Source organism: Alligator mississippiensis, chromosome 12 (assembly GCF_030867095.1).
Source record: "Alligator mississippiensis isolate rAllMis1 chromosome 12, rAllMis1, whole genome shotgun sequence".
Classification (NCBI taxonomy): Eukaryota; Metazoa; Chordata; order Crocodylia; family Alligatoridae; genus Alligator; species Alligator mississippiensis.
In genome coordinates this window covers 48968505-48988257 of record NC_081835.1, presented here as the reverse complement: position 1 = coordinate 48988257, position 19753 = coordinate 48968505, and the positions used below count along the sequence as shown (strand labels likewise).

Here is a 19753-nt window from a genome sequence, read left to right as displayed (position 1 = left end):
AATGACGGAGCTTCAAATACCACACAGAGACATTGGGTCAAAAACCTGTTATTTTAAAATTCTAGTGAAAAGCAAAGAAACATTTTTGAAAATGATTGTTTTGATAATACAAGGCGACAGCTCAGGGAACTGAAGGCGAGAACTGACATTTAGTGCTGGGAGCTAGGCATTTGGGTGCCCAGGGCTGAGAGACTGAAGGAGCATTAGTTAGAACATGCAGCAGGCTCCTTACACAGGACATTTGATTCTTGAAGCCCACGAAGCATTCATTGCCCAGCCCCCCATACCCTGTCACCCTAAATTCAGCAAGGCCACTGCTGAAAACCTACACTGTATTCTCTACCCCCCACAATGACCACAAGGCACAAGTGCTCTGGAGGGGGAGCGCCACCCTCCCCCTCAGCTCTGAAGGTGCTTGGGATGTTTAAGTATTTAAACGTTTAAAACAGCAGCGTGTTTACAAAAGGGAAAGCACAAGAGACTCCACAAAGAAACTGGCTGATGCGACATGGGGCAGGAAGCTGAGGGCTGCAACAAAGAGATTGCTTGTTTTGCTTAGTGTGCTGGAGGGGGAAAATTCCAAGGAAAGCCTGAGAAACACCCAAGGAGCCAAGCAGGTCAATATTCTTAGCAAGCCAAATCCCCTGCATTAGGCTCCCACTGTGTTAGCAACAGCCAGGCTGGGTTGGGAAGGATGTGACTCTAGCTGAGGGGAGCAGTAAGAAATAGGTCCCTCCTCCACAAAGAATCCTGTAGCAGCTGGGAAATTTAGTATGCCCCACCTTAAAATAGACCATCATATAAATTAGGTTTCTCGCTAAAGCAGGTTGCTGGAGGGATCAGCTCTGGCCCCAGGTGCCTTTCACTGGTCTGTGAGGGTCTCAGCCTTAAAGCCCAAATTTAAAATAACATTTTGTAAAAACTAGTTTCCATTGGTGTCTTTGGGCCAAAGTCAGCCTGAATCTGAGGCTGCAGTGCCTGTGTCATTGATGGCACTGTGTCTGCTCACACTGGAGCTGAATTTGGCTCTAAGTTTAAGACCCCACAGGAATCTTGTTTGGTTCACAGTCTTTTCAAACCCTTGCAGGTTTCCTTCTACTTGTTCCTGTTATTGAAGCACTTCATGCCTCTTGCTCCTTCAACCACTTCAGCAGCTGGGGCACAAAGTAGGTAATGATGATGTCAGCCCCTGTAACACAGCAGCAAGGAACACGTGAGGATTTATTGGAAATGCAGCACTAAGCTAGCCTGCTCTGCTACCCGAAAGCAAATGATACTATGCCCCAGGAAGGACCCACCAGCCTTGCAGCATCATCCCTGCTCCCCAGCCTGGCCAGGTGCCACTCCCTCTAACCCAGCATCAGCAGCCATAAAGTCTGCAGGCTGGGCATGGACTGACCATAGGCCACATTTACATGCTCCATGTGACATTCAGGTTCTCCAGAATCTCAGGCTTTGTGTAATTTCTAGCGCTCACAATGTAAACTGGAAGCAAGACAAATGGTGACACAGACCTGTGTTCACAGGTGTCTTGAAACACTAACCCTGCAATGTGATCTCTCACATTCTGCATTGACAGTGGGGAGCTTTTAAGTACTGGATTTATAGTAAAATCCATGGGCCACAATTCAAGCAGTCTCTTGGCCCTCTGAGAGAACTGCACACTCCTGCCTCTGACTCCTTCCACCCAGCATCACGTAGAGAAACTTTCATTCTCCACAAGCCAGATCAAAGAGGTGGAATGATTACATCCAAGCACTGGCAACTGGGAGGATTATGGGTTAACCCCCTAAGCATGGCTTAAGCAAGGTTTTGTGTCTCATCTTAACTAACCAGGTTAAGAAGTAAGACCCACACCAGGGAGGGGCTGCTGTGTTTTCACAGCCAGATGTCTTCAGAAATAAACCCAGGTTAACATATACAGCATCTTTCATCCAGAAGGCTCCCTGTAGCCCATGGAAGTAGGAGACATCCCTGCTTTATGAATGGTATAACAGAAGAGTAGGAAAATGCAAAAACTCACATAGTAACACAGGAAGTGGCACAGCTGGAAACAAAACCAGGAGTCCTGGCTTCCAGCCTCCTGCTACAGCCACATATCAGGCTTACTAAAAAGTCAGGGAGACCTGGTTTTCTTGAATTGTTATTGATTACATAGGAAAAACTCACAGAGCCTGAGCCACACAGAGCAGCGGTATAGCATGATCTAGAAATAGGTCTTCATTAAGGGCTGAAAGCGTGAACACCTCCCTCAGACCTGGCTTTGTGGTCCAATGTCAGCCTTCAGCTCAATACACATCACTGACTGGCATTGAAATCCTGGAATGACTGCAAGGGCTTTATAATGCCACCCCTCCTGCACTGGACCCAGAGGCAAAGAAAAGAGCTCCTAAGGTACTTGTTAGGTACAAAGCCAACCCATCCTCCCACTCACCTGCTCGCCTGAACCCTCTCATCACCTCCATCACAGCAGCCTTTAGGTCAAAGGCACCAGCCTTTGCTCCATGCCACAGCATGGCGAACTCCCCAGATACATGGTAAACTGCCAGTGGGTGGGCACGATGCTGAAAACAGCAAAAAAGTTAGTGAGACAACACTGAGCTGCAGGGTATAGCTCTTCTGAGCTCTGTCTAGGGTACAAAGTAGGGGTCCAATGCATTTTTTGCTGCAGTCACAGAAACCCAAGGCTTTGTAAGTTGGAAATTAGGAGACAGCTTGTACATATCCTTTGCAATCCCACCAACACAGCCATGGTCTGACAGGGGAGCAGAGGCCACTGTTGGACATCATGCGATAGCTTACTCTGGCCACATGGCTAGATTTGTACAAATGCATGGAGTGCAAGGAGTAAAAATGTGGAGATGACCAATAGCAAGATTGCAGCAGCCCCAGCAGGCAGAGCTGACAAAACAGAGGAACCTCATAGTTCAGCCTAGGAACTAAACCTCTAATCATGGCACAGGCTATAGCAGCAGGCCCCCAGGGTCTCCTCCTAGACTGAATGATGTGGAATGTCCTCCAGACTGGAGCATCATGGAGAAACCAAGAGCAAGAGTCTGTACACAAAGGCCCTCTTCCTTTCTGCTCTTCCCCAGGGGACACACTCATCTGAGGAAGCTCAAGGCCTTCCATGCCCTTCGTGAGGCTGAGAGGCCTCTCTGGTTTTAAAGGGGTCCCCCTCCTGAACTAGCTTATTCCAACCCTACAGCTTCTCATTCCATTTACAGTGATATTAGAAGCATCATTCCCCTGCAGACATGTGTGGAGCTTACCCTGGCTTTGACTTCTCCCACAATATCCAGGTAGGGCGTCCCCGGCTTTACCATCAGCATGTCTGCTCCCTCCCTCACGTCTCGGTCCTGGAAGGAGAACACAAGTCCGGGAATCTGCGAGTTGCACAGACATGGGGCAGGACACGAATATGGCAAGACCAGCTGGTTCACCTGATAGCTGTGGCTTAGGAACTGGTGCCAGAGGGAAGAGACAGTGTTTCCCATAGGAGAGATTGAGTTTGTCTGGCTCTTTTTAGCACTCTGCGCATTCTGTGCAACCCTAACCCACCTCTGTCCCTCCCCCAAACGCATGCACGCAGCAACTAGAGGGACCAACAGCAGCTGTTCTATACTCAGCAAGAACCTCCATGCAGTAACAGGGTGGGAGCTGCAACACCACATAGACCCAGGTGTGAGAGATGTGTCAAAAAGGCCAACACAAGTCACGTTTCTGCTCTTCCTCTAGCAGGAAGGCTGTTATGCTCAAAACAAGGACCAGGACAGGGAGCAATGTTTTGACAGAATAGCCAGAGGTGCTAAATAGGCTGATGCTCTTCACTGCACCAGAGCTAGCCACTCCATGCAGAGTCGGAGTTCAGTCCTCATTCTGGTTTCACATTGCTGGCAACTACAAGAGAGCTGAAGAGAAACTGGAAGGCTGAGCCAGCTCTACAGCTCCTGGCTTAGCAGGTCCTGAAGTCTCTGGGCAAGCAGGTCTGGGGTGGGAGAGAGGGAAGTTCAGTTCTCCTTATCAGAGAACAGCTGCTCTGGTGCCTGGGAGGGGCAAATATATGTGAGATTGTGACATGGACCCCTGGTGAGGCCAGCTTGATGGGGGACAGAGCCCTGCTCCAGTACAACCAGCCTCTCCTAACCCTACTTTTGAAGCCCCACATGCCAAGAAAAGGCATTAGCCCTGCTAACAGACAATTTAGCTGCAATTGGTGAGCTGGGTGGTAACAAAGGACTTGACATTTCTCCAGCTCACAGGAGAAACTCACAGCTCTTCCAAGCCAGCGCAATTCACTGCTGCTCCTCCCTCATGGTGCACAGCTAATCTTATGCACTTGGTTCCACTTCCCCTGACACACTCCTCTCCCAGCCAGAGGCACCTGTTCAGCTCGGCATGCATGGGCCCATGGCCCTATTGCTGTGCCCAGGCTCTCTGGAGGGCAGGAACAGGTGCAATTCACTCCCCAGCACAATTCAGCATCACCTCAATTCTCACATAAGTGTTCACATCAGGACATGAAAAACAGGAGAAAGGCCCAGGGATGAGGATGCTCCTGAGACAACTGGGTTTGTGGGATGCTGTGTGGCATCCCCCGTGGCAAGCTCACTCACCACAGCTCGCAGGGCCAGGCCCCTGGCACCTGGAGGAAGCTGGTAACATCGCCGGTCTCCAAAGGCAGGTTTGGACTGAGCAGCATCTCTGGTAACACAAGAGACCAGACAAGGAATCAGTATGAGACTGCAAAGAATTCCCACCAAACAGTTCTGGCAGAGCTCAGGCAACAGGGTGGCCCTCTCATAGACACAGAGGCAGGGGCAATGCCCCAACTTCTCCTTTCAGTTCCAGGAGGTGGGGGCAACTAAGAAGGCCTTCACCCCATTGCACACAACAGGCTAGGAACCCCAACTGCCCCACTGAACAGTCTCCCTTGGGACACATGCCAGACATGGTCTTTCATCACTGTCCCCCCTACTCCTGGTGGCTGAGAGTCAGGCAGTTCAGACCTTCTCCATCCCTGTTCTGAGCCAGGGGACCCTTGGAGGCCTTGGACACCAGTAAATTGCAATTCCTAACACTGGTAAGCTTCCTCCAGGAATGAACCTGACAGCTGAGTGAGCTAGGGCCTGTCCTGACACACACCAAGGGACAAGGAAAAGATCCATACCATTCACCAGCAGGGTTCTGGAGATGTTAACTCCTGCTACTCCTACCCTGCCCACCCTTGCTCCCAAAAGGCTGTGAGCAGAGGCCCAGGTGAAGCTGGGTGGGCACAGAAGTCAACTCTGGAGGTAGTAGGGGAGACAGCATGTGCCTGCCCCCACAGAGAACCTGTTATCTTGAGTCCCAGAACCTATATGCAGGACTCTTGGCTGAGTCCTAGTTTAGATCCCTAGGTCAAATGCAAGCCCTCTGGGGTTGGAGGTGAAGTCTGGCACACAGGCTGCTCACACTCACCCCTGCCTTTGTGAGAAGCTTACCTGAAGGGACCATAGAAGCAGGAAGCAAACTTGGCACTGTAGCTCATCACACAGACCTATGGAAGTAGGAGAGACACAGGGAATGTCACAGTTGTGTCCTGGTCAACAACTGGGTTGGGGGAGCTGTTCTTTTTGCATGACGTTCTCCAGTTCTCCATTCATGGGGGACCTTGGATCCACTCCTCTCTAGTGTGGCCTGGATCCCCAGGTTACTCTGTTCCCAACCATGTGCTCTGGGGAGTGCCTCCATGGCATCTACCATGCAATCTGTTGGCCAACTGCTGTGGAAAGAGAGGAACCCCTCACTGCCACACCCTGGTCATGCTGTGATGTCCCTGCCATACAGAACTCCAGGTGGAGCCATTCATGACAAGAGCATATGCTTGTCACCTGCTCACCTTGTTGCCCATGTTGTTGGAGATCAGGGCATGTTTTATGGATGCAATGCGTCCATCCATCATATCTGAAGGGGCCACGATGTGGCATCCTAAAAGGAGAGACCACAGACATTAAGAAACTGCAGAAAGCACTCCCTGCTTTGGGGGAGAGGGGCAGGGGTCACTTCTGGAATGGGAGGCTCCAATCTGAACTCCCAGCACTTGCTGGAATTGGCAGGCTTCAACAGTCAGGAGCTCAGGAGAATTGCTGCTAAGTTACCATTCATGTTGGCTGGGGGAGTATGTTGCACTCTGCTAGAGGAAGAGAGGAGTTGGTTCAGACACTCCACAAACAGTGGGTAGAAGCAGAGGTACATGGGATAGGCCTAAGTATGTGCAGCTCCTTGTGATATCAGCATGTCTTGGGCACCTGTATCCTCCCTAAACATTGGCCCAATCTTGGCAGGGACCAACTGTTATTTGCTGCCAGCTCTGCAGTGGGGTGGAAGGCATCAGCAAGAATCATCCCAGCCCACTGGTTACTTCCAGGAAGACCTCTCACCTGCCTTGGCGTAGGCCAGTGACACTTCTGCCAGCCTCTGGCAGCTGGTCTCATTCTGGATGGTGCCATCCTCCCGCAGGATGCCTGGAAAACAAGATTGGGAACTAGAAGGGAACTGAACCAGCCTGCATTGCCCATTGCTCTGTGGTCCCCATCTTTGTGGTACTCACCACAGTGTCCATGTGAGGTGTAGGGGCACAGGCAGACATCGCAGGCAATCAGCAGCTCTGGGAAGGAGGAGCGGATCTTCCTGATGGCCTGGATGGCTGGCATGTCTTTGGAGTCAGCAGCGGAGCCTCTTCCATCCTGAAGGGAGGAAACATGCTCCTTTAAATACATATCCTAAAGGGTCACACCCCTCCACAGAGGTCCCCTCACACACTGCACCCAGACTCTGCTGGGGCACCTGCACTGCAGAACTGAGAAAAGAAAAGGGCTCACAGCCTGTGGAGAGTGCAAGAGATGGGATGCAGACATGAGCACTGGGGCTTGGCCAGGGAGATACCTTTGGCATTTGGGAAAGACAGGGAAATTGTAGGCAGTAAGCAATCAGGAGGATTTTATTCTCATCCACCTAATCACAACTCCCCCAGCACAAGTTGTGCTCAGTGGCCGGAAGGAGCGCATGCCGCAGCCCAAGTTATCTACCCTGTTCCTTGCAACACCAGTGCCTTCAAGCAATGGGGCCAGCACAGGAAGCTCTCACTTGGAGTCTACCAAGCCCTACACCCTGCATTACAGCTCCCCCTTGCATTACACAGGCATAATGGGGTCTGCAATGATGCCACATAGAATACCCACAACATTTGGGATGGTCCCTGGAGATCTCCCATCCAAGCAGCAACTTCTTTGTCTTGCTGAGCCGACGTGTTCTTATCATAACCCAAGAACCTCCCTACAACTCAAGGACCTCCCCAAATCAGCAAAGATGCAGCTGAAGGGTTTCAGCTGATTTTTCAGAGGATTCACAAGACACCTTTCCATCCTCCTTCTTCCCTCCCCTCATCCCCCCTCCCCCTGGCTTTGCCAGGGCCAACAGCTTGAAACCCATCTGCAGCCATTCCCCCCAGCTGACCTTGGGGACTTTACTGGGCACACCGAAGATCAGCACACACTTCAGGCCGTCCTCCACCAGGGGGCGCAGCATCCCCTCCAGCTTGTTGACGCCATACCTAGAAAAGGCAGTGGGGTGGGTGGGATGCGAGGTGGGGCACAGCCCAGTGCCCCCACTCCTGGCTCCCTCTGCAGGGCAGTTGCTTTAGGGACACTGTGAGCAGGCTTGATGGCAGTGTTTACTACCCTGAGGTAGCTGAAGGTGATGGAGCATTCCCAGTGGCACCCTCCCCGGGGTGGGCAAGTGTGCAGCTGTGAAGAGAAAGGATGCACTGGGAACAGCCCCTACAAGGCCTGCAGTAGCTCGGGACCCGGCCTGAAGTCAGACAATGCACTGCAGATGGCTCAAGAAAATGCCAGCTGGAGATCCTGGGACCAGTGCAGGGAGGAGCAACCTCAGGCCTTATCTGGGGTCTCCAAGAGGCAGGAAACTACTGAAGAGTTATCTGCTGTGCTGGGGATGTGGAGGGAGCTGATCCCTGCCCAGTCTCCTCTCCAAGGGCGAGCAGGCACTGTCCTTGGCCACATTTATCTCAGTATTCCTGCTGAGGCTCTGCTGGGCCAGGCTGGGGCCCCTCTGCATTGACCTTGCCTGCCCAGAGCAGGCCCAGAGGCACTGGGTGAATGCATTGAGAAGGCAATTAACCCCCAAAGGGCATTGGCATGAACAGAAGGGCAACTGAGGAGCACTGTGGCCAGGCTGGGCAAAGAGCAATGGGTGCTTTCTGTCCCAGAGAACAGTAGCCTAATTCCCCAAGCCCAAAGGCAGGTATGACAGTGTCACTGCTGGCAAAGATCCAGCTGGCACTGCCCTTGCTCAGGCCTGCCTCCTGCCAGCCAGGTTCCCTGGACCTACTACACGCAGGGATTTTATTCAGCAACCCCCTCCTTCACATTTCCCCCAATCCCTGAGTCCTCCCCTCCTCTCCCCCCACCATCTTTTCACACAAAATAGGCTAATAAGGGGAGTCACAGCAGGGCTACCACTAGCCCAGCAAGGTCCATAGCATGCTCAGAGACAGCTTCCTGTACAGGAAGGAAAGGGGAAACCTGCCTGCTGCTGGAGCCCTATCTTTCTGCTAATTCTGGAGCTGCCCTTCTTCCTCCCCAGGATATGGAGCATTTGAAATAACTGGTGCACTATGGGAACTCAGAGTAGCTATCCCAGCGCTCTGCAGAAAGCATTCCCACTTTGGCTGCACCTGTTCCACTTGCAGCTTCCTGGGAGGTTTCTGGCCCCCTCCAAGAATCACTCAGGCAGCTGGGATGATGGACCAGCAAGGCATGGCCTGGAGCTCTGTCCGCCTTGGCCACATCACACTCTGAGGCACAGAACAGCTGGTAAGAACTGGAATTTCCTAGCAGGAGGGTGCCTCCTTCAGCCTGTGCCCATCCCAGGCCATGTGCCAGGCCCTCGCCCTTGTGGACAGGAGCATTACAGTGAAACCCTCCTGGCTCATAATGAATCTCTGCAGGCTCTTACCTGGCTTGTCCGGGGAGGCTGGCGATCGGCTCCTCTGCATCAGGGTTGTCACTGAAGGTGTCATATAGAACAAACAAGCAGTCAGCACTGGGCTCCACACAAAGGGAGGCCGAAAGAAGGGAGAGCCCAGGGGTACACACAAATTGCTTAACACAGCCAACATGAGAAACTGAGCAGCCAAGAGAATGAGTTGGAGCCAGGCCTCAACCATTCCCTGTCTGGCTGCACTCAGGCCCCAGTACAGAGAGCTACTTACGTGACAAAAATGGGGTAGATGAGGTTAGATGCATCAAAGGCTGTGGCTGCGGTCTGCCAGGAGCGCAGAACGGGGTGGAAGTAGCCGCTGTGGAGAATGGAGTCTGCCTGCATCTCGGAAACTGAGTCTGAAAGACCAAGAGAAACAAGAGGCTGCATCTGAGCAAGAGCTGCCAAAGCCAGAGATGGAAAAGACCTCTTCCTGGCAACCTGAGCAAGGCCATGCTCCAGGGGACAGACTAGAGGCAGCCCTCTCATAAGCACAGGGGGTCTATGCCACAACTCAGGTGATGGCACTGCCAGGAAGCAACTCCAGCCATGCAGCCTGACTGGGAGAGAGGCAGCATTGCCAAGTGGGCTGTAGTGAAGAGACCTGCATTCCAGAGAGACCTTCTCCTTTTCATGCCTCAGTTTCCTACCTGAGAAGCAGGGTTTGGTGCTGACTCACTCCTTCAAAGCACCCAGACTTCCATGGATGAAAATGCTAGTTATTAAACTTCCCCCATATATAACCACAAACCATCTCCCAGCACAGTGATGCTGTGCTGGACCCACTTTGTCAATCATGTACAAGGCACCCCAGGGGGCACCTGCAGGCACCTTCAGCTTGAAGAGTACCTTATAAAGCATATTTGAGGACTGCAGGAGTTGTGCCAAAGAACCAGTCTGTGATATTCCAAGCCAAGTGCACTGAAGCCTCCAGGTAACACACAGATGCTGCTGGGAGCTCCCCCCAAGAGATACATCATGCATGCATCAAGACTGCCAGGGCTGCCAACTGCTGTGTCACCTGCACAGCACCAGGGCTGCTGTCTTTCTGGTTACTAGGCCAGGACCCTTCTGCCATCCTGGGCATGCTAGTACCAAAGTTTTTCAGCCCTGGCTAATTTAGAGGGGTGGGTCCCAGAGAGCACATTCTCCCTGGTGCCCCGTGATTCCTCTCCTGTATCAACTACAATGGGTTTTTGGCACAGCTGGCCAGAGTGACAGAGCAGCAGAACTGCATGCCAGGGATAAAGCTTGTGACAGCAGCTGCCAAATTCAAGCAGCAAACAAGGCAAGAAGTAAAGAGCATGAGAAGTCATACAAGGTGATGTTTTGGGTCTAACGCCTGTGGAGTGGCCATGGTGACAAGCAAGCCTAGGTACCTGGGGGAACCCAGCTCTCAAGCTTTTCAGGGGGGGATAAAGCACTAGTGTCTAGCCCCACCATAGGATTTCTGCTGTCCCTGGCCCCTTGGCCCAGTGGTATGGGCCCAGGACTGAGTCCTGAACAGCCTGGACGTCAGTGGCAGACATTTGTGAAAGCTACATTTTGCACAGGGAAGGAAAAGCAATAAACAAAGCAGCTGCTTTGATCCTCCAGACCAGACTCCAACTGGAAGAGGCTTGCTGAGAAGAAAGGTCCTTGCAGGAGCTGGGAAATAAAGGCTGCATGTTCCCGGAGATGAGTCACTTTGTAGCAGTGCGGTGCCTCCTACTGCGATTACCACAAACAGGAACCCCTGAAAACAACAGCTGGAAGGGCACTTGCTTGTTGAGAGTAGGTTCAAAGGCTGCAGCTGGCTCTGCAGAGCCATACCACGCATGCAGGCCTGAAAAACCTTCAATCACTCAAGAGCTGTAGTGGCATAGGTAGTGCCCTGTCCCCTCTGGCACGGCTATGTCGGGAATTCTGCTCCACCCCACTGCCAGCACGTACCTATGCATCTGGGGCAGGACATCAACCTGACCTGCTCCAGATAAAGCCTGTGCCCTTCAACTGCCTTGGCTCCAAACAGCCCTGAGATCCAGTGAGAGCAAGCTGGATCCAGTGAGAGCAAGCTGATCCCTGTAACCCCAAAAGGTATCCCTGCCCAGCCCCATCACACTTCTGCTGACAGTCAGTCACCCCCCACCTCGGTCTCCAAGGTCACACTGTCTGCAGCACCAAGGGGAGCTCTGGCTAAGAGACTGTGTTAGAGAAACTGGGGGCCCCGCCAGTAATGGAAGGGAAGCGGGCAAGGAAAACTGAGAGATCCTCATCAAAATGAAAGTGTCTTATCAGTTTTATCCAGGTACTCATCACTGCAGTGCCTGAACACCCTCGCCTGTGCCATGCAGGAGGCTGAACTGGACAACCTAAAGGCCTGTTTTTGGCCTGAAGGGGAAGGTTGGGTCCAAATATGCCTAGTCCCAGTTGCCTGGCTATACTGGTCCTAGTTACCCTCCCATGCTGGCCCCAGTTACCTGGCTGTACTGGCCCCAGTTAAGCCCTATGCCCAATTCAGGTGGCAACATCTGACCTGAATCTTGCTAGAGTTACTGCTGCCCTTCAGCAACTGAACAGCAGCTATGAAGCTGATCAGTCTTTCCACTTTCAATAAGTTACTACAGCTTAGAAAGGCCTCTAGCATCAGCAAGGCCTGGTCTGTCTGCAGACTCAGGCAGAAAGTTCTTTTTGCACCTCCAAGGGTGGAAGTAGAGAAAAGAATAGATCTAAATTTTGCAGAAATGGCCACCTCCCAATCCATGCTCATCCAATCCCATGGCTCAGAGGTACGCAGTCATCTGGGTGGATATGCTGAAAAACCTTAGGCAGGCAGGCTTCTTTGGGTAGATGTGATATCTTTTATTAGACCAACTGAGCAGTTGGAAAAAAGTTCTTTGCAAGCTTTTGGGCACAAGCACCCTTCTTCAGGCATAGAAAGTCTCTGCTATTGTTCCAAGATCTCCAAGAAATGAAATTAACTAAAAGTGTGACAGGAGGTCAGTAAATAGGTGAAAATTAGGAAAACAATGGGTAGAGAAGAGAGGAGGGGAAGGGGAAAATAGTGGGTGAAGGAATGCCAAAGGTAAGCAAGGGAGACTCAGCTGCAGTTGAGTTCTCCAAGGTAGAAAAGAGGCAGTCTGTGAAAAAGTAAATAGCTGAAAATTAGGAAGACAAAGGGGTAGAAAAAGAAGGGGAGGAGAGGGGTGGAGGGGAGAGTGTAAATAGTAAGGACAGGCAGGTACCTGGCAAATTAAATGTCAGGCAGGTTGTAATGTGTTATAAATCCCATGTCTATATTGAGTCCATGATGTTTTGTATGCAGTAGATTTATGAAAAGAAGTTTGTAGGCTTCTCTACAAAAGGTGTTTTGTAAGAGCCTTAGGGGAATATGACAGCAATCATGCAAGTCACTGGTTTAGCCAAGGATCGGCGCACCAAAGGAGAGTTTTCCTGATGATGCATCTTCTATCCATAGTGCTTCTAGGCTAGGGCACTGTACGCTTGGTAACAGCAGTGCTGAGGAACCACCCGTAAAGTATCCCACCTTATCTTTCAAGTAACCTGTGGCAGGGAAGGTGAGGTTACTTCACCTAACTTAAGTACTGGAAAAAGTAAATTAGTGTTTTTAAAACAATCTAATTAGGGTGAAGGTGACTGGACAGTTATGAAGTCAGTAAGTGGGGAGGGATGGGACCTAACACTATCAGTCCTAAGAGCATGCTGCCCTGTTCCATCTGTTCCAGAGGGAGCAGAAAGATAACGTTTTGTTCTGTGCAATATTTGCAGATAACCTGCTGTCTGTACGGACACGTTTAAATTACACTGCAGACAGCCACCCTGCTCCACCCTCCACTCATGCACTTGATGTAGCAAGAATCAGTTTGGCGGGAACTGGCTGAATAATCCTTATAACAGATGGATCTGTGATCCACTCTGCTGCAGATCAAGGCAAGAGTTAAGCACCTGGACTGCAAGGCAGCAGCTGGTGCCCCTGAGAACAGGGCTCTGGGTGGGATGTTCTGATCTCCTCAGTCACTGAGAAAAACAGGATTTGTGTTTGTGCCTGGCACAAAGGGGCAACGCGTCAGCCCATCCCTGCAGGGTGAATAACCTCTGTGTTGACAGTGAATCACAGGCAGAAGTCCTGCAAGCCAAGAACCAATGGCTAGGAACAAACAGGGAAGGGCAGGTCAGGCATGAACTCCTGAAACAACAGATCAGCCCCAAACCTACCTTTTCTCTGCAGGATTGGGGTGAACTCATACAGACCTTGGATACAACCAGTCCGGGGACTATGACTTAGCTCAGCTGACTGGACTCACAGGCATCCCACTGCAGGTGGAAGTGCTGCTTTAAGGCCAGAGCTACTGAAGGTGGACGGCTTCCTAGCACTGCTTGATGGGACAGCAGGATTAACAGTGCCCAAGAGTGCCAATTATCCAAGAGCAAAGCAGCAGCTGTTTCCAAGCTAAAAAAAAATGCTGGACTTCCACCTTGGCTCTCAGCCCTGCCTGCTCAGCAGAAGCTTTGGTGAATACTATTTCCACCCAAACTCTGCCAAACATTAACTATTGCTGCCTTGTTTACGGGCATTAGATGATCCAGGACCTCCTTCTAGCTGAAGCTGGTTCATGAGCCAGGGAGTTTGTCAGCTCCTAAGAGACGGGACAGAAGTCCTCGCCTGCGTGGCCCGGGCGGCCGGGAGGGCCAGCGTGTGCAAGGCAGTAGCACCATCCAAGGGGAGAAAATGCCCCTGGTGGAACAGCCAGCGGCGAAAAAGCAAGAGGGAAAGAGAGGGAGGCTCGTGCCAGGCTCCCCAGGATGTTACGAAAGCATCTGCAGGCTGCCCGGCCAGGGGCGAGCGCTCTGCTCCGGCACCGGCAGCGGCCCCGCACACGGCCCGCCGGCCTGGGGGGAGCCGAGCCGAGCCGAGCCGAGCCGAGCGGGGGCACCGCTGCCGGAGCGGCCACGAGAGCACGCGGGAGAAGGAGGGTGACGTGCAGGACGTGCAACCGCGCCCGGCCCCGCCGCCCCACGCACGACCGCGTCCGAGGGACCCCGGCGCCGCCTCTCCCCGGGGCTCCCCCAGCCCCGCCAGCACCGCGGGGCCGGGCCAAGCCGGGGCTCCTGCTGCAGCTCCGACCTGGAGCCAGAAGCCGCCGGGATCGCGGGCAGCCCCGGCCCGGCCCGGCCCGGCCCGGCCCGGCCTCTGCCCACGAGGCACCGCAAGGACGCGCCGCGGGGACACTCACCCGAGCCGCGCTCCGCTCCGCTCCCACCGCGGAACCGGAGGCCTCCCCCCGCCTGCGGCCCCGCCCCGCCCCGCCTGCAGGGGCCGGGCCAGACGTGGAGCGGGGCCCGGCCGGGTCGCTTGTTCCCAGCTCCTTTCTCAAAGCTCATCTAGACGCAATAAAAGACTGTTATGAATGAATTGCGCCTCCTAAAGAGAGAGAGAGAGAGGGTTTCATTAGCTAGGCACATGTGCTAGTGAATATGTAAAATGCCTAATGACCCTAAATGAAGGTCAGATTAAGATGGGGCGTTGTAAGGAATCAGGAGCTGGGAATAAAGAGTAGGGGCTGGGAAGACGCGGCCGGCCTCATCGCTGCACAGCCCAAGGTGCCGCGGGGCAGCGCAGGCAGCAGAGGGCCCTGGGCCGGGGGTGTACAGGCCTCCGCGCCTGGGGCTGGAGCTGCACGCAGGGACGAGCCCTCTCAGAGGTCACTGCTGTCACTGACTGCATGGAGCCTGGACGTGCACATCTGTGTTGCACCTGAGGCAATGGAGAAGCTGATGCCGACCCCAATTCCTGCAGTCTGCTTGGGGCTCCCCCAGTGACCCTGGAGGTTTCTGTGTTAGGGTGAAGGAGACAGCACCATAGCCGAGGGCTGTGTCAGGCTGCTTACCACCCTGGAGCTGGCAGACTCCTGGTTTTGCGGCAGGACAGGTGCGTTATTGCTCCTGATCCCATCCTGGTTGCACTGCTGGTCAGACACTGGTCCATGCCTGAGCTGTGTCTCTGCTCCCTTGCTGCTGGAGTGTCACGGCTGCTGTCCAGAGACCCTAAAGACATAAGTGGGGAGGGATGGGGGGAACAGAGGGTCTTAAACCCACAGCTTTTCCTGAGTTGGGACTGGTCTCTGCTCTGGGTAAGAGGTGGGTGCTTGGCGCTGCAGCCATGGCTAGGATCTAGCTTGGATCGTTGTGGACTTTGTATGTGAGGGTGAGGCTGAGATCTGTGTGCCTGTAGTTAGAAATGTAGAGTGAGGCTTGGTGGGAAAGCTTACAGCGTTGCTGAGTCACTGGAGATTTTCCTAAGGCAGTCCAGGGGTCCCTCACTTGGGATCAGAGCTTCATAATGCCAAGGACTAGAGGTACAATAGAGAGGGGGGAGCTTTCCTTGTATCTGTGCACTTCTGGTTTATTTTTGTGCTTCAGCAGATGGGAAACTCAGCTTTCTCCTCCAATGTTAAATGCAAGAAGGTCTCTTACCCTCAAACTCTCCTTAGACAATTCAAGTGAAGAATGTGTTTGGATCACAGGACTAAGTTAAAGAGTAAGGCTGTCCCATTGCAAAAGTAAGCAATAGGACCTGATAGTCCAAGTAATGGGCTCCATAATAAATGCTGCACTTGATCTGCACCAAAGGCCAAACCTAACTTATCCAGTGTAAGAAAGGGGCAGGTTGGGATTTTTCATCAAAAAACTCCTTCGAGAAGGAAAAACTTGAAGGAAAATGAGATTCACTTAGTGAATCACTTAATGACACTGTAACACATGGTGACTGCTAAAATGCTGGGGTGCACAATAATAATTGGCTTTTAATTACAAACTGCAGCACATACAACTGTATGGCAACCCTCTTAAATCACAGAGGATAGGTTTTGTACCAAACCACAGAAGGGACAGATGTGTATTTCAAACACCATAGACAGGTAGTTTGGTTATCATGTGAGACTCCTACACAGCTTCTGATTCATCTCAGCATGAAGGCAATCCAAAGGAAATGGCGTTTCACCCAGCCGACTCCACATCACACTAGCTTATGGCACAGGCAGTGGCATGCTTAGGGAACAGGCAAGTCATGTTTCCCATTTCTCAATTCACCCTCTAGGAACAGGTGATAGTCACATCCCAGCTGCAGATACCTGCATAACACCCTCTGCAGAGTCAAACCGAATCAGGACATTATCGTTAAATCTTCATAGCTTTACAGCAGTTTCAGAGCTTTGTTCCTTAATGGGAGCCTCCACCATACCTCGATTAACTCAGCAAAGTCATACCCAGGGTGAATTTGGTCAAAAATTCTAATGCTTGATTAATTTCCATCTCCTCTCCATTTGCTCTGTGCTCGTGTTTAAATGAACCATTACCTGCACTAAAAGTAACAAAGAGCCCACTGCAACTGCAGAAACTCCTCTCCTGTCAATAAGGGGATTGTGGCATTTTGATGACAGCATGTCTCAGGAGGGTAGCTGTATCTCCAGAAACACTGCCAGGGCTAGCTTGTCACTCAGATTACTGATTTACTTAGAATTTATGCTATATAGGTGTAAGTTGCCACCATTTCTAGTGTTGACCTGTATAAGCCTGGGCTCAGGTAGGTAGCACCCCAAGGAAGGAAACAACATAAAAAAAATGGTGGGAGGCTGAGGAAGGAGTGTGAATAAGAGGCTGGTAGAGAAACCAGCACACCATCCGATACACAAAATAGCCTTCATTTCACTGCCTCATCTCCCACCTCAAAAGTAGAAGGGTTAACTAGAGTCTAAATTCTGTTTAGCTCTAGTCAGGCTCAGGCTTTGAGATGAAGGATGTCAATCAGAAGCCATGCCACAGTGGGGTGTATACTTGCTTCTCAGCTGAGGGAAATTTGTGCTCATTTTCATTAAACAGATTCCCAACCCTTTACTGCTTGACTGCTGATTCCCCAGATGACAGCAGCAGCAACTCTTCCACCTATGGGATGTAAGATGCTGCTCAGTCTTCACAACATGGACTCGACTGCTAGACTCGCATTGCCACATGCTTTGAAAAATAATGACAAAGTTAATTCACAGGCTCACTGCTTCCCTTCCTCCTCTCCTACATTCCTGCTGCAATTCAATCACACCAGAAGGCTGATCAAATCCCCAGTGAAGAAACATCAAGCACTGTAACTCGTATATCTAATCCTTTAACAATTATACACTAGGCTCGGTGTCACCTTTGGCTATGCAAGGGGAAGCAGAGTTATAAAACACAAAATAGTTAGTCTTTTTACTGGTTGGAGGAACCAAAGCTTTAAAAAACAACAACGGCCCCCCCCTCCCCCCGTATCTGTACAGAACCTGGCTTATTTAAATAAAATATTGTTCCCCTCCAGGAAGAGATGCACCTCAGGTTCATACTGCAAGAGGTATCAGATCTTCCATACAGCTCTGTTTTAACTGGACCCCTTAGGAAGACAAGTCATTCCTTTCAAATAATTTCAGCTATCATTGTTTGCAATCCTGCAGAAGCTGTACACACAAGAGCTCTGCTAGTTTTCCACCGGTTTCAATGTCTGGAGCACTATAAGATGTTATGTTGTAACAGTGCAGCAGCAGCTGAATTCCTGCTTCAGATGCAGTATCAAACAATAAGGTGCCATTTCTCACAAATGCTCTCAGTTTAGCCTGAATAAGCAGAACTGGGGAATTTTCAATACTTTAAAACTTGGATAAAAGAAAGTTTGGGAAATTTTGAAAGATTTTAAATTTAGGTCAAAGAGTTGGTTTACAATTATTTGATTTTGTTCTTCATGTACAGACTGCACAGAAGGGATGTATTTAAGAATGAATTTCTATGGGGAGGTACTATCCCCATGAATATGGACGGGGGAGGTATTCAGGACAGAAGCTCAAGTGCTCAAAGAGCAAGTTACTACAGAAGAGAAAAAAAATACTGAATGTGGCAGTTTTCTTTAACCATTGCATCAGCTAAACCATCTTACCTGAGCTAGTACAGGAAACCCTCACTGTTCACGGGGTTTGGCATTCGCGACTTCAAATATTCATGAATGCCGAACCCGCATCTTAAATATACTTATAGGAGTTCCTTGGGACCTCCATGCTCCTGCCACCACCGCCAGAGCAGCTGTGCCCTACCCCCATTCATGAACGCAGTGCCTTGTTCGCAGATTTCACATTCTCGTGATCCCCGTAAATGGTATCCCCTGTGAATGGTGAGGGTCTCCTGTATTTTGAAAGTTGCACCTTTTGCCCCCTAGGGAAGGCAAATACCTTTCTCTACTATATTTCTAGGGCTTACCAGGACAGGAGGTAGAATGATTTTTTAAAATCAGTTTTGGAAAACTTGTGTAAAAAAGGATACCAGGGGAGTTTGCACTGCCTAAAGGTAAACTATATCCATTAGAAAATTCTATCCTAAGAACATGAGAAGTCTGAACAGATAAAGGATACCCTGCTGTCACATCCTTTCTGCAACTCAGCATATAAAGGGCGAGTGATGCCACCATCTGATTGATTAGGAAACAAATGCTAGCCCAAAGAAAATGTACAGAACTTGACCTTAATCCTTCCCAGCCTCACACTTGCGACACAGTCAAGATTTCTTAGTTGTTAATTGTTTCAGCTTTTTTTTTTTTTTGCTTTTTTTTTAATATAAAAACCCTGTTGGCCTCACAGCATTTGAAACAAACCCCCAAACCAAAAACAAATACTTTGGGTATTAAATTACATTGCAGAAGCACAGTAAAACTCTTTGAATGCGATTGATCCTAGGCAAGAAGAGTCAGTTCTGTAAAGAACTGGTTGCTGAATGGTCTTACTGCAAATTGCTGTCAAGGTTGCAACCAAATAAGGGCATCACTGTCACATTTGGAAAGAGAAGGCACAGCCAGAATTAAAGAAAACAAAGGGATGCAGCTAGGAACCTCTTCTCCCCATATACAAAAACGTTTTGTGTTCAGCCTTTAAACCATTAAGGCATCAACATTATGTAAAACTTAAAGCCAGCTTAAGGCCTATCAAATTCAGACTTGGACCCAGTTAGTAAAACAGGCTTATTCAGCATTTTCATGTAGGTTCTTCTGCCCAGCTTCCTCAGTGGGAATCTTGAATGCTGCATTTTGGAATAAATCCAGCATAAAGCCCACAGTCAATTACATCAGTGGCTGTTCAGAAGTAAGGAGACAATGCCAAGATCCCTGTGCCACCAGCAAGAGGTTCTCTTTCACTGCAAAAGCTGTAGAAGTCTCATCAGTTCCCCTCTTGCATGAAAGTTAAAGCAAGGAGTGAACAAGCCCCAGGAACAGCGTGGAGCTTTACCAAAAAACAGAGGGGCACAAAGTTGATTTACAACATTTATGTCCCTATGCCAAGAGTCCAGCCCCAGTGCACATCTCTCCAGGAGGCTCAGTTATCCACCTCCTCCTCTTCATTCTGTTCCTCTTCCTCCATTCGTTCATCATCATCATCGTTCTCCTCCTCTCGGCTTTTGTCTTGTTCCTCAGAGTCTGCCTTCTTGTCTTTATCCTTTCTTGCCTCTTTCTTTCCTTTTTGCTCTCGCCTGTAAACTAGCAAAGCAAAAACAAACAAACAAAAATAAAGACAGCTGGCTGTATGTATGTTGATGGGCACAGTAGGAACAATTCAGTGGCCTAGTGCAGTGGTTCTCAACCCTTATAGACTCAAGGGCCCCCTCAGAATGTGTCAGTACTTATTTTTCCAGTCAAAAAAAAGGAGTG

General features: G+C 50.6%; 2 protein-coding genes across 6 annotated transcripts in view; both read right to left on the bottom strand.

Moving 5' to 3' along the window:
• Positions 1–32: 32 nt before the first annotated feature.
• Positions 33–14439, bottom strand: ALAD (aminolevulinate dehydratase). Its single transcript, XM_006268276.4, has 12 exons — positions 14277–14439; positions 9275–9401; positions 9019–9069; positions 7498–7594; positions 6593–6728; positions 6423–6506; positions 5882–5970; positions 5484–5539; positions 4617–4704; positions 3273–3359; positions 2435–2564; positions 33–1189 (listed from the first exon to the last, which is right to left on the bottom strand). The coding sequence occupies exons 1-12, from the start codon at positions 14422–14424 to the stop codon at positions 1122–1124; spliced, it is 1161 nt and encodes a 386-aa protein (XP_006268338.2). The 5' UTR covers positions 14425–14439; the 3' UTR covers positions 33–1121.
• A 1381-nt stretch (positions 14440–15820) lies between these two features.
• Positions 15821–19753, bottom strand: part of POLE3 (DNA polymerase epsilon 3, accessory subunit) — a 7471-nt gene continuing 3538 nt past the window's right edge. For all 5 annotated transcript variants that reach the window (XM_019475701.1, XM_059715458.1, XM_006268274.4 and 2 more), the window contains exon 5: positions 15821–19582. In XM_019475701.1, coding sequence (XP_019331246.1) covers positions 19422–19582 — 161 coding nt within the window. In that variant the 3' untranslated portion in view covers positions 15821–19421. The remainder of the gene's footprint in view (positions 19583–19753) is intronic.